Source organism: Choristoneura fumiferana, chromosome 28 (genome assembly GCF_025370935.1).
Source record: "Choristoneura fumiferana chromosome 28, NRCan_CFum_1, whole genome shotgun sequence".
Classification (NCBI taxonomy): Eukaryota; Metazoa; Arthropoda; class Insecta; order Lepidoptera; family Tortricidae; genus Choristoneura; species Choristoneura fumiferana.
The window spans coordinates 3397054-3420796 of NC_133499.1; the positions used below are offsets into that span (position 1 = coordinate 3397054).

General features: G+C 40.3%; 3 protein-coding genes across 3 annotated transcripts in view; 2 read left to right on the top strand and 1 right to left on the bottom strand.

Moving 5' to 3' along the window:
- The first annotated feature begins 17 nt into the window (after positions 1-17).
- LOC141443877 (uncharacterized) lies at positions 18-3746 on the top strand. Its single transcript, XM_074109240.1, has 2 exons — positions 18-3603; positions 3678-3746. The coding sequence occupies exons 1-2, from the start codon at positions 2370-2372 to the stop codon at positions 3713-3715; spliced, it is 1272 nt and encodes a 423-aa protein (XP_073965341.1). The 5' UTR covers positions 18-2369; the 3' UTR covers positions 3716-3746.
- Positions 3747-4448: 702 nt separating this feature from the next.
- On the top strand, positions 4449-6736 carry LOC141443752 (uncharacterized). Its single transcript, XM_074109102.1, has 3 exons — positions 4449-5173; positions 5810-6464; positions 6620-6736. Exons 1-3 carry the CDS (start codon positions 4449-4451, stop codon positions 6734-6736), a joined length of 1497 nt encoding a protein of 498 aa, XP_073965203.1.
- A 3930-nt stretch (positions 6737-10666) lies between these two features.
- Positions 10667-23743, bottom strand: part of LOC141443753 (uncharacterized) — a 48614-nt gene continuing 35537 nt past the window's right edge. The window contains exons 24-35 of the mRNA XM_074109103.1: positions 22764-22868; positions 22231-22376; positions 19554-19749; positions 18802-18969; positions 16868-17004; positions 15661-15724; positions 14923-15036; positions 14366-14482; positions 13871-14001; positions 12597-12709; positions 11997-12063; positions 10667-10928 (exon numbers count right to left, since the gene is read on the bottom strand). Of these exons, the coding sequence (XP_073965204.1) occupies positions 10667-10928; positions 11997-12063; positions 12597-12709; positions 13871-14001; positions 14366-14482; positions 14923-15036; positions 15661-15724; positions 16868-17004; positions 18802-18969; positions 19554-19749; positions 22231-22376; positions 22764-22868 (1620 nt within the window). The remainder of the gene's footprint in view (positions 10929-11996; positions 12064-12596; positions 12710-13870; positions 14002-14365; positions 14483-14922; positions 15037-15660; positions 15725-16867; positions 17005-18801; positions 18970-19553; positions 19750-22230; positions 22377-22763; positions 22869-23743) is intronic.

The window sequence follows — 23743 nt, forward strand, 5'->3', positions numbered from 1 at the left end:
AATAAAACTCGGGTAAGTGTCACAGCCCTAGTATGTGTAATACATTTATAATGTGGTCACATTGCTTTTCCTTATTGGTCTAATTTTGTGTGTTGGCACTACCGTATAGTGTAATGGCGATACAATGAACAAACGAGGGAAAAGAACTAAGCTGGTGCCCCAGTATAGAGGTCAGTTCCTTCCTGAAACTCGGCTGTAACCTCAGGTGAGTGTTTTGCTATGTAATATTAATTGCCATGATTATGGAGTGTGTAAGGATGTCCGCAATTTAATACAGGGTAGATTCCGTACATGGGTCCAGTAAGCGCTAGAGTACAATGTACACTTGGTAATGTCATAGACAGCGGAGCGCATAAACTAGACATGGAGCAAGTATCTTTTGCCCAGCATTGACGGTCGTAAAGATGATGGAGCAACCGAGGTCAGGACTATGGGGATGGTGGAGGTCCTCGTGGGGGCAAAGCCCCCACGTCCGGCGGGTGCCAGGCCAGATCAAAGGCAAACTGAACCGGCCAGGAGCCTATTGATCGGTCGGGATAGGTCAGAAGATCACTGGTAGGCCCAGGATCTCTCTGCCTAAGCATTGAGGCACCCGGGCATAGCGCTGTGCCTAGACCGGAGTAAATCGACCGTAAGCTAAGCATGCTATCTTAGGCCTAGCTTGTGATAAGAATGTGGCACAGCCACACCGCGTTGGGAATCACTGTTATCACATATCTTGTGAAGCCGAAATAAGAACTCGTCCTTACACACTTCAGCTATATTTGTCGCCTTATTATTGCTGTGTACCATTAGCACCCCAGGTATATATGTATGACATTTATGGAAGCATAGAAGGGGCGACAAAATGGTGGAGAATGCTGGGATCTTTGATATAGAATAGCCGGATTAGTTCTGGTTATTTCTTTGTCAACCCTCTTTTATTCTCTTATGCGAAGCAAAGAATGTTGGCAACATCGCTAATATCCGTATCCTATACGTTGACAGCAAATTGCTATTATATATGACTAATGATAACATTGAAGGTAATTTTTTCTTATTAACATTGTATGAAGGTCCTTATCAGTTATTGTTATTATTTTCCTTTCTTTCGTGTCCATCGAAAGGTACTTTCGTATCCAAAAGGGCTGCGTGGGTCAGGTTCCTTTGCCTTATGTCCTATTAAAAAGAATAATATCGTTGTCTATGGTTTTAGTGTTGTACCTTTGAGAGGAGAGGTGTCAACATCCGTTATCGTTTTATTTTACCTTTTTAGTAATAAGTTATTGGTAAATTATAAAATTAAGTATTTGTATGTCAGATATTTACTTAATATTAAGCGAAATTATAATATCAATATAATTTAAGAATTAAAACTAACAAATAAATATGATCTCTTGGCATGGTTGTTATGTTGGTATATTGTACCAGACCGTACTGAACAATAATTCCTTGCTCTGTGGCATGGCAATGGCAACGAACGACGATGTTATCTTTTATCTGTATTGATATCGAATTCGATGGCGAGTAGTTTAAAGTTTGTGTGAAAATATCGTAAGAAAACTGCGTTTCAGGCTTGTGTATTGTGAGTGAGCACGAAATTTGCTAAGAACAGTGATAGTTAAGTGTTTTCCGGTAATTCTTACATGGACATCCAATGGTAAGTGAGGCATGTCTTGGTATTTCGATAAGTTGAGAAAAGTACCTACCTTATAGTAGCAAACAAAACATACTTAATTCAAAAGAACGCTTTGTTGAGACTTATTTGGTTGTCGTTCGACTTATTATATTGTTGATGCATCGTTATTTGTATTGTTCTAGTCGAAGAAGCGAAAGAAATTGTACTAAAAACAAGACAAGTAGTTATAATAACTTGGCGCCTTTATGGTAGCCGCCATTATTCCCGTATTACTTTACTTTGGTAATTTTCAAAGAAAACCAATACAAGTAAGTAAAATTATAATTTGTAAACCGAACGTTGCTATCTAACTTAATCCATCAATACCGCGTAATCTTAAAGCAACTCGTTACTCGATTTATTATGTAAATAAAGTAAAGATAGTCCTTACTAACTTGTCCCATGTCTGTAAAATATTTAAATTAAAAATGGGTGTGAATACTCGTAATTAAGTAAATGAATAACAAGATGAGAAAATGAATGTAATTTTTACATGGGTGCCACAGGTTAGTGTGGACAATCTCTTGAAGTTACATTATGTCAAATGCATTAGTAAATATGTAATAATAAAGCAAATCTAATAAGAATCAATTATGCTAAAACAAAGTAAGCTTTTGTAACAGAGATCTGTGTCTGCCCATGTTTAAATATCTCTATTAAGTGATGACAATTACGCATTTACAGCACCCAAAAGAAGATCAAGCACAACAAAATGGAAGAAATTCTGGAAAAACGGGTAGAGTTGAGAAAACTTAGCCTAGAGACACTCATAGCTTCAGCAAAACATGAATATGAAAGCAACCAGATGGAATATGATAGGGCTAAAAGATTAGTGAAACAGTTATTGGATTTGGTAAATAAGTTGGATGTAGAAATAAAAGAATATACTATGAAGCTACCAACTCCAAAACTGGATATAGTAAGTCCAGCTCTGGCGATCCAGTTACAGGCAGAAAGCTTATGTTCTGAGATTGAAGATTCACTGAGCTCCGTACAACATGCCATAGAAGAGAAAGGAGGTGCCTCTGCTACAACAAGACTGCCAAAGCTTGAACTACCATCCTACAGTGGAGACTGTTTAAAGTGGACTGAGTTCTGGGACAGATTCAGAGCTAGCATCCATGAAAGAAACATTGCAGACTCAGAAAAAATGGCATATTTACTGGGGAGTCTCAGCGGGCTAGCTAAGGAGTCTGTATCAGGTTTAGGTGTGACCGACAACAACTATATAATTGCAATTGATACACTTAAAAATCGTTTCGGATCGAAGGATGCGCTGATAGATGCACACTACACACAATTGAATAATCTACAACGAGCCGAGTACAACAGTACAAGTTGTAGGAGCACACTAAATGAAATTGAGAGGCATTTAAGAATCCTGGAAAATTTAGGAGAGCCAGTGAATGGAAACTACTTCCGTGCTATGGTTTTAAGAAAATTTCCCGACAAAGTGGTGCATGAACACCACCTATCCGAGGCCACCGAGGGTACTACACTGACAGCAATAAGGAAGAACCTTAACAAGATAATAACAGCGATGGAAAAGTCATCTTCCATGATCACTGACACGGATGCATCATTGTTGAAGGCTGGACCTGTTGTGGCCACAGCAGAAGCACTTCACATCAGGACCCAAAAGGGAAATTTTAAACGGTTCCAGCACACTCAACGGAGACCTGATCGAAAGCGAAAACTAGAACCTGTATCAACTGCCCCAGCAGCTAAAAAATCCAGACGCTCGTGTATTTTTTGTGGATTGAGTAACCATGCAAGCAAAGATTGCAGAAAGTTCAGTACAGTGGAAGCACGCAAGACTCAACTTAATGGGCGCTGCCTCAATTGTCTAGGAAAAAACCACAAAACGGAGGAATGCCGAAAAAATGTAACTTGCTTCCGCTGCGGAGAGAAGGGGCATGTCCAGTGGCTCTGCCTTAAGGTGAAAGGTGAGGAAGATGAGAGAAAGATGAAAATTCCAGAAATGATATGTAATATGACTCACGGACTTACCTTTTTACAGACGGCGGTGGTGCAGTTACAAAATCCTCAAGTCGATAATAAACTCACGGATGGGAGAATTCTTTTGGATAGCGGCAGTCAACGAAGCTATATAACTAAAGAACTGGCTGATGCTCTTGGCTTACCAATAATATCTATGGATCAGCTAGTCATTTACACTTTCGGATCCCCGTCTCCTCAAGAAACAACTAGTCCTTGCACTACAGTGACAATACTTACCAAACGTGGCATTAGAAGCACTATACAAGTAAACATTGTACCACATATCACAGATAGAGTACCAATAGCAAAACTTGATTGTTCCCAAGTTGATGTACATGCAGATGATGACTCAGTTGGTGAAAAGATTGATTTGCTCATCGGAAATGATTTCTACTGTTCATTCATGCGTAATGATAAAATTGAGATCTCCAATAATTTGTACCTAATCGATACAGATTTTGGATACATTCTTTCTGGTAATGTTTACATTGAAAACAATGATGAGGTACTGTCTGTAACTACATATTGCCAGTGTCATACGCAAGGTTGTCCATACTTTTCCGAGCCAGATTTGCCATTAAGATATGTGGATATTAAATTTTTATGGTCATTAGAAAACTTGGGTATAACAGACTCTCCAAAGACCACCCGGCAGGAAGAAGCAGTACACCAGTTCAACGCCTCTGTACAATATCAACAGGATAGATATGAGGTAAAGTGGCCATGGATTCAACACCCACCAGAGTTAGTATCTAACTTTGGATTGGCTATGGGAAGATTAAAATCACTTATGAGGAGATTAGATAAAGAGTCACTAAATGAGTACAACGAAATTCTGAAGGAACAACTAAAGTTGGGTATCATAGAAGTAGTAGAGTCACAAACCGACACTGAACCTGATCATCCAATTCACTACCTCCCACACCATATGGTTAAACAAGTAGGAAAGAAGGGCAGAATTGTGTACGACGCTTCAGCCAAGACATCAGGAAACAGGAGTCTTAACGAATGTCTCTACAGTGGACCATACATGCTAGAGAGCCTAACTTCTCTTTTGATTAAATTCAGGACTAAGAGTATAGCCATGACAGCAGATGTGGAAAAGGCCTTCCTGCAAGTGGGGTTGCAAGAAGAAGACCGAGACGTCACACGCTTCCTATGGTTAAAGGATATTAATCAAGAACTTAGAGATGATAATTTAATATGTCTTCGATTCTGCAGAGTTCCCTTTGGGGTAATAGCAAGTCCTTTCCTTCTTACAGCTACCATTAAACACCATATGAACCAATCTAAAGATGAGCAAATAAAATCAATAGCCGAGAAGTGCTATGTTGATAATTTAGTTATTGGAGCTGATTCAATACAAGAAGCACAAGACATCTACAATAAAACTAGAATGGCCTTTCAACAGATGTCAATGAACATTAGAGACTGGGTCTCAAATAATCAAGAACTCATGGACTCCATCCCGAAGCAACTTCAAGCAAATCAAACAAATGAAGTTAAAGTTCTTGGGTTGTTGTGGAATGTAAACAGAGATACATTAACCCTAAATATAACAGAGGATCATTTGAATCCAGTTTCTCCAGTTGATACGAAACGAAAACTTCTTCGAACACTGGCAAGGATATATGACCCTTGTGGGTTTGTATGTCCACTGATCTTACCCATGAAACTTTTATTTCAAGACATATGCAATCAAAAATTTAAATGGGATACCGTGTTACCTGCTGAAGTTCTACAAACCCTGAAAGGTATTCTTGAGAACTGGAAAGCTTCTATTAAAGTGGAAGTCCCAAGACAACTTGGAAAATTAACATCCGATTCTGACACTGAGTATGAGCTTCACGGATTTGCTGACGCATCAAAATCTGCCTTTGCTTCAGTAGTATTCATCAGAATGTCAGGTCCACAGGGAACATCCATATCATTTGTAATGGGAAAGTCTCATGTTACACAGAACAAAGACAAAGAAAATATTAATATCCCGAGGCAGGAATTACTTGGGTTTCTAATCACAAGCAGGTTAGTTAAATATATAAGAACAAACATAGACTTACCAATCAGAAGAGAGTACCTGTGGACAGATAGTCTAGTCATTCTCGGATGGATGCGGTCTAATAAACTTCTGCCTCCATTTGTGACCAACAGAGTCAAAGAAATTAAAGGAAATGTACCAGAAGCGAAAATGTATTATATTCACACGAAGGTCAACCCAGCCGACGTAGCAACTAGACCCGAAACTTGGCAAGAAAAAAGGGAGCTGTGGTTCAACGGACCCGAATTTCTTCAATATGATGAAACAAAGTGGCCTGAATCTCGATATTACGAGAACCATCATAACACTGTTCTCTCAGTTGGGGAGGACCCGGATCAGAATCCAGGTGAAGATCCATTGGGCATGAAAGAGATATCTGACACGGCCCAATTCTCAGATCAAATAATGGAGCTTGACGAACTAGAGTCAACATCTCAAGATATGGACATGGCCTCAATAGATGAAACCATGGATGAGATAAAAAGGATTCAAAGAGAACACTTTCCCGAGGAATTATCAGGAAAGAAAACACACCTGACAAGGAACTTAGATCTATTTATGGATGAGAATGGTCTGTTGAGATCACGAGGACGAATGGCAAACACATCATGGAGTTATGAAATGAAGTACCCAATCCTCCTACCCAAAGAATCAGAATTTACAAACAATGTAATTAAAGAAACCCATGAAAGTAATTATCACGTTGGAGCTCCCCATACACTCAGCATAATAAGAAAGAAATACTGGATACCGCAAGGCAAGGCTCAAGTACAGAAAGTTATTCGAAGGTGTTCAGTGTGTATCAAACATGGAGGTGGGCCTTACAAATTACCACCAACACCGGCTCTACCAGCGGAAAGAGTGACGTATACAACTCCATTTTCTTATACTGGGGTTGATTACTTTGGTCCACTGTTTGTCAGTTCCCCAAACGGAAAGGCCAAAAGGTGGATTGCGTTATTCACATGCCTGACAGTAAGAGCAATTCATTTAGAAGTCGTCAACGACCTAACTGCAGAAGAATGTCTTCTGGCAATTAGACGATTTTCAGCAAGTAGAAATACTCCCAAGAAGATATACTCGGATAATGCTACCTACTTCAAATTAACAAGTGAAATAATAGAGAAGCCATATTGTGTCAAGAACAAAATTTCATGGAAATTCATACCACAACTAGCTCCATGGCATGGCGGGTTTTATGAACGTCTTGTGGCTTTAGTAAAGCACTGCCTTAAACGGACGCTCGACAAACACTTGATTAATGACAGCCAACTCCATACAATAATGAAGGAAGTAGAAGCCGTGGTGAACTCGAGACCACTTACGAAAATAGGACCTGACGTCGAACACATATTACGACCAGCTGATTTTTTAAGTCTAGGTACTTGCCTTACAACTGAAACGTCACGTGCAGAACTGCCAACAGTAGGCACAAAGGCAAAAACAGACCTGATCACTAGTTGGAAAAGAGGACTCAAGATCCTGGAAGAAATAAAACACATATTCATAGGACAATATCTTGTAAGTCTAAGAGAGAGATTCCGGTCTGAGCCCAAGCAACCCAGAGTAATATCACACAGAGCACCAGAAATCGGGGATCTAGTACAAATCAAAGCCGAAAGTAAAAACAGAATTAATTGGAAAGTTGGCAAAATTGTGGATATGAGGGAAAGTACCGACGGCAAATGCAGAGTAGCGGAGGTCAAAGTGGACGGCTCCATTTTGACACGTTCCATAGGACATCTGTATCCGCTAGAGGTCGAAAGCGATCCCATACCTGATGATGATACTTCAGAAAATGTAAGGAATAAGGACCAGGAAACAGCCTTCAACGAGTCAGCACATGATTCGGTGACATCATCACGACCAACGCCTCAAGAATCAGAAACTGTGGACCCTGTGGAATTAGCAGAACCAGAGGTTGAAGAAAGTGCATCGGCGATGGATGACGGAACCCCCATGGAAATGGCGGGTTCTTTGGATATCCATGGACAAGACTTTGTTGCAGGCAAAGAAAGACGTGCCGCGGCTGTAAGAGCCAGAGAGAAAATTCTGGAGTGGACACGGCACCTGCTAACCATACTAGAGTGAAAGTCCTTTGCCCTTGGGAGTGTCGCGCACAGCGCGATTTGCCATATAAAACTCGGTAAGTGTCACAGCCCTAGTATGTGTAATACATTTATAATGTGGTCACATTGCTTTTCCTTATTGGTCTAATTTTGTGTGTTGGCACTACCGTATAGTGTAATGGCGATACAATGAACAAACGAGGGAAAAGAACTAAGCTGGTGCCCAGTATAGAGGTCAGTTCCTTCCTGAAACTCGGCTGTAACCTCAGGTGAGTGTTTTGCTATGTAATATTAATTGCCATGATTATGGAGTGTGTAAGGATGTCCGCAATTTAATACAGGGTAGATTCCGTACATGGGTCCAGTAAGCGCTAGAGTACAATGTACACTTGGTAATGTCATAGACAGCGGAGCGCATAAACTAGACATGGAGCAAGTATCTTTTGCCCAGCATTGACGGTCGTAAAGATGATGGAGCAACCGAGGTCAGGACTATGGGGATGGTGGAGGTCCTCGTGGGGGCAAAGCCCCCACGTCCGGCGGGTGCCAGGCCAGATCAAAGGCAAACTGAACCGGCCAGGAGCCTATTGATCGGTCGGGATAGGTCAGAAGATCACTGGTAGGCCCAGGATCTCTCTGCCTAAGCATTGAGGCACCCGGGCATAGCGCTGTGCCTAGACCGGAGTAAATCGACCGTAAGCTAAGCATGCTATCTTAGGCCTAGCTTGTGATAAGAATGTGGCACAGCCACACCGCGTTGGGAATCACTGTTATCACATATCTTGTGAAGCCAAAATAAGAACTCGTCCTTACACACTTCAGCTATATTTGTCGCCTTATTATTGCTGTGTACCATTAGCACCCCAGGTATATATGTATGACATTTATGGAAGCATAGAAGGGGCGACACTGCACGCATCCACAAGTGTGCAGTAAAGTTGTATGGATTTTACTTACCGCACTTGTGCGGTAAAGTAACTTTTTAAATTGCCAAATTATGTCCAAACTATCGTTAAAAAAATAAGTCTAAAGAGTCGTTATAGTCAGGCTTTGAACAAATAAGAAAACGTTTGATGCAACCAACTGAATATTTACTGATAAGATAATACAGATTAATCGCGACAGAAAAGAGAACGTTAATTTTTTTTTTTCATGTAAACTCGTATTTTAATTCCGTCTAAAGTTATGAAAAAAGGAAATAAATTCTTGAGTCCAATTCGGACCGTGCGACGTCAAGCGCGCGCACTCGAAAGTTAACCAATGGGCTTTCAGTGCGCGCGCACGACGTAGCACGAACCAATCATGGTTACCCGTTCGCGCCTGTCATGAAACCCCGCCAAAGTAATGTCCATAAGTTCAGTCCGGTGAATTAATTTTTGATGAGTAAATTAAAATGAAGAGTTTAAATGATGAATTTATATCTGACTTTACGCCGCCTTACGTCCTTCACGAAGCACATATTGTCAGTGACAAACTCAATGCTGAACAAAATACGTGAACTATAATATACATAACTAAGTTAATAAACATCTTAAATTGATAGAATAATCTACTTCTACACACATGGATATTATAACATCTACCGGTATGTCTATTCTTATTTATTTGCTTTTATATATTAGAATTAGTGAACCAGTTTTGATTAATTTACAGTTCCAAAGCTAAAAAATCTCAGATTTACGGTAACTTTTTGTTAACAGCTGGTAGATTTGATACATAATACATATACTTGATAATAATTAAGTATTACACGGATTTATTCACGGGTTGCACTGATATTTAGCATTATAGGAGCGTGCAGGAGATAAGGGCTAGCCAATATAAGTGTGGAAAATGTCAAGCAAAAAGGGCTAATAATTAATCATAAAAATCACGATACTAAAACAAAGTCTCCTTTACCTATCATTAGTAGCTGTAGCTGTTCTAATCTTCTGAGTCAATGATTGTTATGAAAGTTGGTTAATTAAAGTGTATACGTCAACGATTTTGGTTTGGCGTGCATATCGGTATGTATATCTACTGCCTGCTACTGTAGTAAAAGGAGTATGGCAAATAAATGATGTAGTCACTGCCTCGATTTTTTTCCTCGCTTAATGCACTGTAAAAACGTTGTATGATATACGTGTCAAAAGTAGGAAATTCCCAAATCGTGCCGGCTCAAAACACTCGCTTCGCTCGTGTTTCAAGTTCTCCGCCACTCGTTGGGAATTGCCTACTTTCCGCACTTGTATCATAAATAACTATTGTGAAAAATGTAACAAATACATTTCTGCTCGAAATTGTGACTTGTGTAAAACATAATGTATGTAAAATAAATGTATATACAAAACTAAAACATTGTTTAGTTTAACACAAATACAATCTATTTTATTTCTGTCAGTTTTCTACCTCCTTTCCAATATCCGTTCTGTCTGATTTCGGTTACAATTCTTAATCTATGTCCCTGTCATCAGTGTCATCTCACTCGAAGCGCAATGGCTTAAAGATAGCTATCTCTTTTACCCTCGCGCTCACCGTATCTTTGTTCGTCATTCATTAGTGAATCACGAGACCATAATGTAGTTTTATAGCTATCTGTATGCAGCGGGAACGTTTTGCAAACACAGTTTACTAGGAACGCAACATATCTATACTATGAAATATCATTGTTGTCAAGCAAATCCGAAGCCTTATTGTCTAACGCACTCAGAATGACAATCGTTTTCACCATTTCTTTCTATCACACGCTATAGTACGAGTGTAGAAAGGGATGGTGAAGGGCCAATCAACTTTTTTACCGACACTAATCTGTCCGCGACATTTTTCAAACAATTGCAGATTTTTGTAAGTAAACATGTTTTTTCTGTAATTTAATAGATGGTGTACATGAATCCATGCCATCCTACGTAAAAGCTCAACCTTTTAAACCGTGAAATATCTTGTTGGAAGTACGATGTTTTGGTAACGCCAGAGACAGTTTTGGTAACGCAGGCGACGCCCAAAGTGTCGGTAAAATAGTTGATTGGCCCTGAATACAATCGCGAGTGCTCTGGTGTTAGCCAATATGGCCTCCGATCCTAATGTACTGTGGTAACTTACGTTGAGATATCGGCCAATGTTGCCTTGAACCTTAGCGTCCATGATATAGCACGCCTCGTCTTTACCGAAATGAGCCCGGACCGACCTGGAAAGTAAAATATATAATAGTTTTGTAAAAGAAAACCGGCCAAGAGCATATCGGACACGCCCGAAATAGGGTTCCGTAGACATTACGAAAAAATTAAATCTTCCATAGTTAATTATATTTTATACCTTAGGCTGCTATTTACTTTTAGGGGCTGTTTCACCATCCATTGATTAGCGTTAACCGACGGTTAAATGTCATGCCGCCTCCGTCTATTCGAACAAAACAAATAGAGACGGCATCACACCTAACCGCCAGTTAACACTAATCAATGAATGGTGAAACAGCCCCTTAAACTACTAATAATTCTCAAGCAAACTTAACCGTTATAGTTTTCCTTGAAAGTTAGATATACTTACTACCATCCTGAATTATTTCAAATTTTTCCACCCACCGGTTTAAGATTTTAGAGGGGGGGGGGGGGGACGCTCGATTTTAAATAAAATTTGCACTTTAAAGTTGAATATTTCGCAAACAAATCACTGAATAGAAAAATCGTTTTAGCAAACCCTAATGGGTTTCAAAGACCTATCCAACAATACCCCACACTATAGGGTTGGATGAGAAAAAAAATCACCCCCACTTTACGTCTATGGGAGGTACCCTACAAAAATTTTTTTTGTACCATTTTGTCGGCATAGTTAACATATATATCTGTGCAAAATTACAGCTTTCTAGCATTGATAGTCCCTGAGCAAAGCCGCGGACGGACGGACAGACAGACAGACAGACATGGCGAAACTATAAGGGTTCCGTTTTTGCCATTTTGGCTCCGGAACCCTAAAAAAGGTTTTTTATTAAAAGGTTTTTTTGCTGGCTGTGCATTATCAAGCAAACTACACATCCGTACCAAATTTCAAGCAAACCCAGGACCTTAACATTTGTAATCAGGTCTCTAACCACAGGGCTATCCGGTCAACTAAACGATTTCATGATAGGAACTACCTGGTAATCAACTTTTTGGCCAAATCAATCAATTGTAAAGTAGTTTCTATCAATGAACTGAGCTGTCTATCGAAGTTAACGGAAACCAAGAATAACACTGTATAGTAGGATATCTGTACATACTTGTATTTAGACACGAATCCTTTGTCTCCCATGCCAGCCTGTGCCGCGAATCTGGCTGGTTCTCGCACTGCAACAAATCGCAAAAATATCATATTCGGAAATCAAACTGGCCGAATGTCTTTTTATTTTTATAAATTTGTTTTTGTTTTGGCTACGCTCATATCGTATCACACACGCCACTCGCCTTTTTTTGATCCAACCTGGGTTTTTTCAAGTTTTCGACAAAAACAGATTAGAACCAGTTGCTTCTGCTTTTTAGACCAGATGCTACTTAGGCCAGTTGCTTTTTTAAACCAGTTGCTACTTAGACAGCTGCTTTTTAAACCAGATGCTACTTCGGCCAGTTGCTTTTTAAACCAGTTGCTACTTAGACATCTGCTTTTTAGACCAGATGCTGCTTAGGTCAGTTGCTTTTTTAAACCAGTTGCTACTTAGACAGCTGCTTTTTAGACCAGACGCTACTTAGGCCAGTTGCTTTTTAAACCAGTTGCTACTTAGACAGCTGCTTTTTAGACCAGACGCTACTCAGCCCAGTTGCTTTTTAAACCAGTTGCTACTTAGACATCTGCTTTTTTTGAAGGCTAGTAAAGAACAACTCACGTTCCTCATCATCACTGATGGTGATGCAGTTGTCTTCCGAGTTGAGGTCCCGTTCCTTCTGCTTCTTTTCTTTCTCTTCCTTCTTCTTCTTCTCGCGCTTGCGCAGACGTTTGCTGCAAAGATTACAAAACATCATCATATCAAAATTGAAAATACAAACTGAAATATAGATGCACAGAAAAACCAGAAAAATAAGACCAGCACTGGGAATCGAACCCAGGTCCTCGGTATTCCGTACCGCGTGCTATACCGCTACACCACTGATGGTCAACGGTACCGACACGAATTTCCCCTATGCACCTCATATCTCAGCTTGTTTGTTTCTTATTTAGCCACTTAAGCAGTGACGCTAGCGACATCTATACCGTAGCCCTCATCGAGAAACTTTTTCGGCACTCCATTGGAACTAACCGCTCACCCGGACTAAGTAATCAAATTAAGATTGGTTTTTTGGAATCTTTTGTATTTTTATTTAGGTTTTACGGGATGACCGTAAAAGTAAAAATTTGGAATTGAAATAAAAAATACAAAAAGATTCCAAAAAACCAATCTTAATCATCATATCAGTCTTAGGACGTCTACTGTTGGTAATAGGCCAGTTCTTCGGTTGGAAGGCCGCTTCCATTCCATATATGTGATTACTAGCGCTTACTCGCGGCTTCGCACGCGTAAATCATTAAGGGCCCGTTTCACCACCTTTCGACTAACTTTAAGTGTCAGATAAAAGTAATGCCGTCTTTGTTTATTCGTACAAAACAAACAGAGACGCCATCACTGATATCCGTCACTTAAAGTTAGTCGACAAGTGGCGAAACAGGCCCTAAAACGCGTAAATACAGCAGTTGAATTGAAATTCTGGGATTTTATTAAATTCTCGTGGGAATTCCCTAAAATTACATCGTGGTTTTCATTGGCATTAAATTAAAACACCCAAATTTCATGACTCTAAACCCAGCGGTTGTAATTTCGAGATTTTATCCCTATCCCGTGGGAACATCGGGATAAAAAGTAGCCTATGTTTTGATCTAGATTATAAACTAACTTTTTGCCAAATTTCATCCAAATCCGTAAAGCCGTTTCAGCGTGAAGAAGTAACAAACATACTCACTCACTCACAAACTTTCACACTATTAGTAGGATTTTCATAATTGATTTTTGATTTTCATGACTTTCCTGTTTTGTAATTTACAGTGAAATATGAACTGTAATGCTGTAAATTGTCATTGGTTAATAAATAAATCAGCAGGTGCAGATCCTTGTTCAGACGGACTCACCTGAAGTCAGTGGGCGCGTGCGCGAGCGGCAGCGTCGGCCTGAAGTCATCATCATCAGCGTTCTTCCTCGGATCCTCTTCCTCTTCAGACGATGATGTGGTGGCCGAGTCATCGTCCTGGTCACCGCTGTCCTTTAATGGCAAGGTTGTGAATAAATGCTAGAGAAGAGATCAGCGGCGCGGAGCTGGCGCTGCCAAGAGCGCAGTCAGCGGTATCGGCAATTTTTGAAAAAATATTAGTTTTTCTTTTACAAATATACAATTTTACTCGCAAATGTGATGAAAAACATTGTATGTCGCACGGGCGGTACTAGAATTACGAACATCGACTCATTGAAGCCCTCAGTCTGACTTCGGGCTTCTAATAGACTCTCGTTCGTAATTCCTTGTTTATCGCCCTTAAGACACAATGTACTATTATATATAACTGTATTATTTTAAGCTGTTAGTTTCCCAATATAAATAAAAAACTAGGTCAATGCTACACAGTTCATACCTTATCCAACTTTTTGTCAGCATCGGGGACGTCCTCCTCGAAACCTTCTTTCATTTGCTCGACTACTTCTATGTAGTCCAATTCTGCTAAATATTCGTCTCCTTCATTCAAACCATCCTGTAAAACATAAGTTTTTGTTAAAAACATACAAGCTTCTATTGGTAACTGTACTTTTCACTGATCGTTCTTGCATTGCCATTCAAACTACATATCCGTACCAAATTTCAAGTCAATTTGATCACTAGAAGTGGGTGAAATACGATTTGCAAGATTACACATGAGATGCAAGATTACATAGTTTAAAGTCAATGTCATGAAACGTTAGTTCCGTTTTGAGGAGACGATCCTGGCCGGACCACCAGAATTTCGCTACCAGATTATTCGCTTACAGCGTAAAGGCGGAGCTGCATGAACACACATTTGTTGCATAGACGTAGCTATCGTAGTCGCGGGTGAGCAAAATAATTGTTTGCATATTAATCAACACTTGTTAAACAATCTATAGGCAATAAACTCCAATTTGTTCGTTGAAGCTCTCGCTTCGCTCGTCCACGTACCAGGTTAGCCGTGGCGTCTGTGAGCAGATTCCCTGCGTACACGCACAGGAACGCGCCTTTGGGTATGTCGTTCAGAGCTCGGATGCCCCAGCCACGGTTCAACGTTTTGAACACCTGAAACACAACAATTACAGTACCCGGCCAAAAAGATTGCACATCGGTCTTTGGAAAGAGACTTGTAGAGCGTTGTGACACACTAATGTGACGTTTGTCAATCGTTGTACAGGTGCAATAGAGTACGGACGCATTTAGATTAAAATAGAGTTGTTGAAACCCCCCAAAACTTTAAATTTTACAATGGCATCTATAGGAAAAAGTGGGAACTATCCTTTTTCTAGTAGTTGCAACAGCTCTCTATAGATATTCGAAGTTTACATGTCATTAATTTGGCGTAAACTAATTAAGTCCATAAAGGTGCCGTATTTATTTGATATAAAACGTCACTTAATATGCTATGTGTGTCTGACTGTGGCACCGTAGCTCTTAAACGGGTGGACCGATTTGAATGCGGTTTTTTTTTAATTGAAAGCAGGTTTTCTAGAGCTAGCTCTTAGACATGTTTTATCAAAATCGGTTCAGCTGCTTTTGTGATATTGAACTTTGAAGTGACAAAGTCAAGGGTTTCCCAACGTTTTGTTGGTTAGGTTATGTTATTTAGTACCTGCGTGTCCAAAATCTGATAACGCAACTAATGGACTAATTAGTTTTTTTTTAAACTAGCCTATCACTACAACTGACCTGAAGTTTGAGCTGCAACGGATGCTGAGCGACGCGATTTAAACATGTCTGTCGGCATTTACACCTGAAACAAGTAACATAAAAAAAACTGTACGTTTTTGTTAAAAACATATTTTTAATACAAGCTTTCTTTGCTGACTGCACTTTGTGTTGACTGTACTGGCATTGTCATCTAAACTGCATATCCGTACCAAATTTCAAGTCGTTACTATTAACCATTGAGGAGTTCCCTCCTGCGGAGACGATCCTGGCAGGACCACCAAGATGTCACTACCAGATTATTGTATTGTCACCAAATTGACATAAGTATGCCAAATTTAAAGTCAATCGGACCGCTGGAAGTGGGTCAAATTTGGCTTCCAAGATTTGACCCAAACAAATAAATAAACAGGGCAAGCTAAAGAAAAGCTTGTACAAAATCTTACTTTAATTGAGAAGACAGCCAGAAAAAAACCTATATAGCAACATTTTGCTTCATTATGTACCGTCACCGTTTCGGCAATATTGCAGCCGAAGCAACTGGAGGTCTATGTCCAAGAGTGGACGTCCTACGGCTGATAAGATGATGATGATTAAAGGGCGGATGATGAATGCAATACGGTGACAAAAGCATAAGATGGATAAGACTTTTATTAAACTTCGATTAATATTTTTGTATAAAAATGTATAGAAATTAGAGTGACGATGATAATGTTCCTAATAATGGTGAAGTCTCACTTTACGAATACGCACGCTCTTACATCTGTAGATGTAAAGAGGTAATTTTTCCTACATAAGTGGATAGTGAACTTTAAAAAGAATGCACTGGAAATATGTAATATAGAAAAATCCCGTTTTCAGATCAAAATACGTATTATTTTGACGACCGGTTTTGTGAATAGCACTCAATATAAAATTTCAACCACAAACCGTTTCATAAGGAAAATTGTTGCTGGACATGTCCGAGATGTAGAGGAATTAAGAACAAAACAGGGACAGTGTTCAATAATTCAAACTCGCATCATAACACAAACATCTATTACTAAAATTAGATGGTTAAAGTCGATACAAATTGCTTTGTTAATCACAGATTCATATGCGTATGACAGATGTCAGAGCCTACATTATTTCTACTTTTGGCCACTATGAGCGCAGCGATAGATTTCATTACCCCCACCTAGTACTGCGCACCCAGCCAATAGCTGATATGTCGATAAAGACACTTTACCTGGAGTTGCATTCATAAATGCCGGAAGGCAGCGGGTCCGGCAGCCGCTTGTACACGTAGCCGACCTCGTCTGAGTCAAGGCCTATAGTCCGCGCCCCCTCTAGAGTCATCTTCCAGCAGGCGCATTTAGATTTGTCCTGGGAACAATTCGATTTGATTAGTTTTATTTAGGACCTCGTCGGACTAAAATAATAAACAACGACGGAATGTTTGTTGCAAGGAAATGTATTGTAGCAATTTAAAAAGAAAAAACAGAAAATAAGTCTAGAATCTGTTTAGTTTAAGGGGATCCCATGCTCCAATGACCTTCGATCTGAATTCCTTACCCCCTTATTCATAAACGACAATCAAAATTTTAGTTAAAATGCCGCTAAAATTCGTTTGTCCTTATCTGTCACTTCGACATTTGTATTGTTAGAAAGGGACAAAGCATTTGTTAGTTAACATAGGCTTGTTAAGTTTTATGAATAAGGGGGTTAGTTTTTATGATTTTTAGCTTATTATATTATTAACAACAACGGCTTTAAGCAATATAGTATCCCATATTTACTTCAAAGTTCATTGTTTTCGAGATATTTGGCATCAAAGTTGAACAATTTTAGGCCAAAAAAACTGGTTTGGAAAACCCTAAAAAAATTGGAAAACCCTCGACCAGTTTTTAGAGACGTCAAAGACGAACCCAAATATGTAGATTTCGTATATGTTAGATCTTTCACGTCAATAGAGATACGAAATAAGTGTTTTTTCAGACAATGTTTAAAAAAATCATACAAAATTAAGTATTAGTTTTTTTTCAAAATCCGGTAGACAAAAATGGAGATAAAAGATTGGAGAACCGATAGCCGTTTGAGTTATAATTCTATCTGTAGTGCAAAAGTAGGAGATACGATTCAAAACTCGATGAAAACCTCGGGTAGCCTTAAGTCTAACAGTTGGGACTATCTGTGTTTTGTGGTTGGGACCCATTCAAAGTCGTAATCAGCTGTAAAACTCTCGGTGATGGGTTCCGACTGTTGAACTTTAAGTAACTAAACAAATTCTAGATCACAATTTTTTTTTAATTTTGTTGATATTTTGTGAAATGATAGCTTAAAATTATTATAAACAGTCTATATTTAGAATGTGCTAATTTAAGCTTTCATTTGATACATGCACAACATTGTTACAATACAATTTCTTTTTTAATTCCCCCGCCATTTTTTTTCGCCGAGGCCATATTGAACACACAAACAAACAATTTTTTTATTCACCAAGAACATGGTAGGCAGAGTAGATATTATAACAGTAAGTGGTATTCTGTCGCTATCGCGGCGTGTAAATATTCAGATTCTTAAAAGTGGGTACTTACTTAAAAACATTTAAATAATTTAAATAATACTCATCGAAATAAAATTAAAATAGCATCCATTATAATAAACAGTAATGAACAATTTAGTGACAACTGTGTCTACTTAAGGCGAATATAAATGCAGCCTGCGCCACTTCGACAGTGAGGGATATAGTTTTTTGTCTCACTAGATGGCGCACTGTTGCGTGAGGTTTTTAAGTATGGCTTTCAAAGTCTGTTATTACGGGCGTGGAAAAAAAGTTTAGATTAAATCACATTAAATACACCTTAAAACCGTACCATAAAAAATATCGAGCATGCCACAGTGTTGCATAGTCCCGTTTTGTTCGGAAAAAGGAAGGACAAAGGTTTCCGAAAGACAAAACTGTCTCAAAACACAGACATTCATTGCACCGGAACGCATATTTGCCATAATTAATTTCAGATATTGCAAAATATTCATAAAATTATTCTAATTATAAATAAACCCGCGTAGCTCACCCAAAACTATGAGATTTGACATTTCGGAGACCTCACGCTACACTAGCGCCTCTAGTGACGAATTCATACGCGACATTATGATGTTGCGGGGCGGGTAGATACTTACAGCACAGTCGTCCGTACAGTCGCACCCGCACAGGAACTCAGGGTCCAAGTTGAGCGGCACCCCAGCTGTGGGCGTGCGCTCGGTGTTGTACGAACAGAACTCCGGCAGCGAGTCGTCGTAGTAGTTCACGCACGGCACGGGGACGTTCTCTTTGCCGTGTGACAAGTCCTGTTACAGAGATGGTGTTACTACACACTAGCGCCATCTACTAGCAAGTGCTGGTAGTTAAAGGGTTTTGAGACGATCTGTCGGCACGTACGGCCGTGCCGCTTTTTCGCTAGGCTTGGTAAGCACGAAGGATAGCGTGTGTGTGTGTATTGTGTGTCGAAAATATCCATCTGCATTTAGCGCCATCTAGTATCAAGCTGCAGTACTAACTGGTAACCATATTACGTCACCTTGCTGATCCGGCACATCGTAAGCACAAACTCGGCGAGGCAGTGCGTGTTGGGGCAAAAGTCGAATAGATCTGCAGCGCCATCTAGTATCACGCTGTAAGAACTTGCAACTTATTTCCTTACCTTTTTGCTGATCCGGCATTTGGTAAGCACAACTCGGCGAGGCAGTGCGTAATAGGTCCAAAGTCGAACAGCGAACACATCTGCAGGTAGCGGGATCTAGTAGCAAGCTCACTATTACGTCACCATACTAGCATCAAGTCGGCGACGCAATATCGCTACCCGTCGTTGCACTTAGCGCCATCTAGTACCAAGCTGTGATACTAACGCTACCAACTAGAAACTTATTTGAACCTTCTTGCTTATTCGGCACTTTGTAAGCACAAACTCGGCGAGGCAGTGCGTGTTGGCGCCAAAGTCGAACAGATCGACGGGCATATCGCTCCCGGTCACTTGCAGGTAGCGATGCAGTTCTTCGTAATTTCGCAGCCGGCGGCCGCAGGGCGCGCGGTACATAACAGATCTTGACCATTTGAACTTCACTATTTGTCTGTAGGTACAATGAAAACAGAATAGTATTAGTATGAGCACAAAGTAGATAATATAACAGAGACACCACTTAGTACAGTCACCAGCATTAGTATCTGCCACAGCGGAGCGTGCAAAAATATCTGACACGTCCTTCCGTCCCTAGAAATAGAGTCGTATCAGATGTTTATGCACGCTTGTTGTGTCAGATATTGGTGCTGGTGACTGTAAAAGCAAATGGTATCACCCTAATACTGGCTATTCAACTGGCTATTTTTCTTTCCTTCGATTTTCCAATAGATGGCACCAGTGAGAACACAACACTATACGTATTGCCATCTAGTGACCCAGTAAGAATACGGTACACTGACAACAACCAACAAGCTCACCAACTGAGCCTAGACGAGTAGAAATACGCATGATGTCTATGTCTTATTTACGTCGTTAGAAGAAAATGGCATGTTTCTCTCAAATAGTTTCGATGAATGTGTGCAAGCGCGGGGCAAGCCCAGCAAGCGCATTCCGGTTATTCGCCATCTAGCGTCACAATTGCAAAACACTACGAAAACCTCATAGCTGAAATGCAGCCACATGTAGCCTATACTTTCGTATTCTCAATTTATGTGTTTTTTTATCTTCAAGTTAAGGAGTTGAATTAAGGTTGATGTGAAGTTGTGTTTATAAAATATGCTAGTCTTTATTTTAATCTCAATATTTCTACTTAATTCGGCTTATTCACATTTTATAATTTACAAATATTAATGGTAGTGCCATCTATTGCTGTTTTTTAGTATTAAAAATAGCTTGTAGGAGTTGGTAGGCCATGGTATGAGTATAATTGGAGGAAACTAGAGCTGTCGCCTTCGACACGATATCTCAAAAATGTCTGACCAGATTTTAGGTTTCATTTCCACCAGAGATGTCCAAGGATGTGTTGCGATGAATGTGTTTGTCATGAACCAATAGAAACGCTTCATTTACCTATCATCGCACAGCACATCTCTGTTGGAAACAGCTGAGCCGTATACATACATAAAATCACGCCTCTTTCCCAACGGGGTAGGCAGAGACTACATCCTTCCACTTGCTACGATCCTGGCATACAACTCTCGCTTCCTCTACATTCATCAATCTTTTCATGCATGCACGTCGGTTTAGAGTACTCCTGACCCGACCTTTCTTCAGAACGTCCCCGATTTGATCGTGGTACGTTCGTCTAGGCCTTCCTCTCCCAACGTTCCCATTCACGCTCGTCTTATAGATCTGCTTAGTCAATCTGTTTTCATTCATTCTCTCAACATGCCCAAACCATCTGTTTACGCAAAACGTAACATAGTAGGTCGGGTCGTGTAGAAGTCACTTTACAGGAATGTGTGATGGACCCTTAAATCATTTTTATTGTTTTTGACAGCCTATGTATGTCAATGGACCGGTCACTCATTCGACCGGGCAGTCATTCAAAATCACTGAGAGACGTTGGACGTCAATAATGGTCTCGGGGTCAGAGCGGAGCTCTCAGTGTCAATTTTGTGTCATTTAATCTAAGGTCATCTCAATCATATTTATAGAAATAAGCATTTGTACGGTGTCAGTAACGCGAAAATATAGTGGTGAACGTAATAGCCGTTTAATTTCTTCGTCATAACCTCAACCCTTCACAAGACACCGGCGGCAGCTGGCTACAGGAGGCGGCAGCTGTCCAGACCGATCCCAGGGGCTCGGGAGAGGGTCTGACTTCACATCGGCATCATCATCAATCAGCGACGACCAAGGCGCGGTCTGCCCATCGAACCCGCGAGGCCAGCGGTTTGGTCTAAGTATTAACGTAAGCGAAGCAGGGTGCGCAGCGCACGCACATCAGTTCAAAACAACCCACCGGCAGTTCTCAGGGCGAGAATTGCCAACACCATCCAAGCATCCTTTTCTCAACCTTCATTTACACCACAGCGTTCCCTTATCGCACTATTTCTAATTCTGTCACTCAATTTCACACCTAACATACTTCTTAACGCTCTCATTTCTACCGCATTTATTCTACTCTGATGCCTTTCCTGCCACACCCAACTTTTACTTCCATACACGAGTGTTGGTACCAGCACCCCCACAGATATAGATTACACTAGATAACGCAAACACCTCAATCTGTATGAAAACCAACCGTGTCACTATTTTATATCTACTGTGACGTCTCAAGAGCGAATTAGCGATGTGAATTCCCCGATGTCCGCGCAAAATCGATTCAAATGCGCCGCCCGCCCGCGCCGTCTGGCTCGAGTCAGTCACTAGTCATGATTAGTCAGTTAGCGGCCAGTCTTTGTATGGGGCCAACCCCGACGTTTGGTCGGGGTTCGGACACGCGAAGTAGATGCATTTGCGTAATCTAGTGTAATCTATATCTGTGAGCACCCCTCTATGCACAGTCAGACGAGCTTTTGGCGTTTCTATTGGTTCATGAAAAACAGATTCCTCGCACATCTCTGGTGTAAACGGAGCCTTTACGTACCTCTCCCAGCCGCTAAGTAGCGGTTTAGTCAGCGGATTGTACGTCCTGAGATCCTTCAAAGCTAGGACGTCCGTCCGCCGGCAGCGAGCACCGCAAGTGTGGGGCACCATCTTATGCGGCTTAATGGCGTTCTTGGGGGTGTAGAACTGGAACATATTACATGTGCATTATTGTATTTATTGAGTGAACATCATAGTATTATACGAAATTTTTGATATATGTTGTGTTGATGTGTGAATCCCGATCCGCACTGTACCGGCGTGGGAACTACAGTCCGACCCCACTGATCCTGAAGAGGGAGGGAAACAAATATATGTGCCTGTCTGGGTGTATGCGTATTATGAGTGTTTGTGTGTTTATTAGTGTTATGAGTGTATTTGCGTGTGTTTGTGTGCGTATTAGTGTTATGAGTGTGCGTATTAACATTTTGTGTTTGTGTGCGTGCGTATTAATGTTATGAGTGTTTAAGAGTAAGAGTCTCTCTCTCTCTCTTTGTGTGTGTGTGTGTGCTTGGTGTGTGTATGGGTACTCACGACGACGCGGCTGGCGATGCCGTCGGGCGGCGAGGGCGCGGGCGGCGGGGGGGGCGCCGCGGCCGTTGACTTCTTGGCCACCGCTCGCTGCCGCCGGATGTCTTGCTGTTGTCATATATTGAAGATAGTATTGATTATAAAATGAATACTTAATACTAGATCAAGGAACAGCTAGAGCTAGATACACATATCGGTTGCTTTCAACTGCCTGCCTGATAATTTAAATAATAATAATAATAAAATATCACAGGACAAGGTGCCTACTTAAAAAAAAAACTATTCAGTCTATGAATTAGAATATCAGAAAATATGGAACTAGTATTTTTCCTTTTTAACCCCCTACGCAAAAACAGGGGTGTTATAAGTTTGACCGCTGTGTGTGTCTGTGGCACCGTAGCTCATAAACGGGTGGACCGATTTGAATGCTGTTTTTTTATTTGAAAGCAGGTTTTCTAGCGATGGTTATTAGATAGTTCTGTCGTTTTTGAGATATTGAACTTTGAAGTGACAAAGTCGAGGGTTTATTTGCAATCAAACAAAATAAATTACAAAAGGTGGTTCGAGAGTGGGAGCCAGTGACGTCACTCCTAAGTATAAAGTGTACATAGCTTCCAATACTTAAATTCCATAGTTGGGTATCGTTCTTACCTGCGTTTACTAACATTCAATTAATAAAATACTGACCTCTTTGTTCCTACTTGTGTAAGTACCATATATAAAAAAACTTGCAGCTTTCATACAATTACTTAGTAAATGCTCCTCTCATCCACTCAAAAGTTGACTGGTAGAGAACTCTTAAAGGAATAAGTTCGCCTTTGTACATATATTTCATTGTTTGTCATCTGTATTTGTTTACTTATTTTGTACAATAAAGAGTTTACATACATACATACATACTTAGGTATGGCTGTCTCTGGCTCTTGGTCCACTAACCCATTATAAGGCCCAATTTATTGGAACACACTATCACAGAATCAAAA

What these genes read in the sequence shown, in the direction of transcription:
- LOC141443877 (XM_074109240.1), top strand. Translation starts at nt 2,370, where the DNA reads ATGGAAGAAATTCTGGAAAAACGGGTAGAGTTGAGAAAACTTAGCCTA. An exon ending in GCTCTGCCTTAAGGTGAAAG is followed by an intron (nt 3,604 to 3,677) that starts GTGAGGAAGATG and finishes ACCTTTTTACAG; the next exon opens with ACGGCGGTGGTGCAGTTACA.
- LOC141443752 (XM_074109102.1), top strand. Translation starts at nt 4,449, where the DNA reads ATGAGGAGATTAGATAAAGAGTCACTAAATGAGTACAACGAAATTCTG. An exon ending in AATGAAGTTAAAGTTCTTGG is followed by an intron (nt 5,174 to 5,809) that starts GTTGTTGTGGAA and finishes TGTGACCAACAG; the next exon opens with AGTCAAAGAAATTAAAGGAA. An exon ending in TACCGCAAGGCAAGGCTCAA is followed by an intron (nt 6,465 to 6,619) that starts GTACAGAAAGTT and finishes ACTGTTTGTCAG; the next exon opens with TTCCCCAAACGGAAAGGCCA.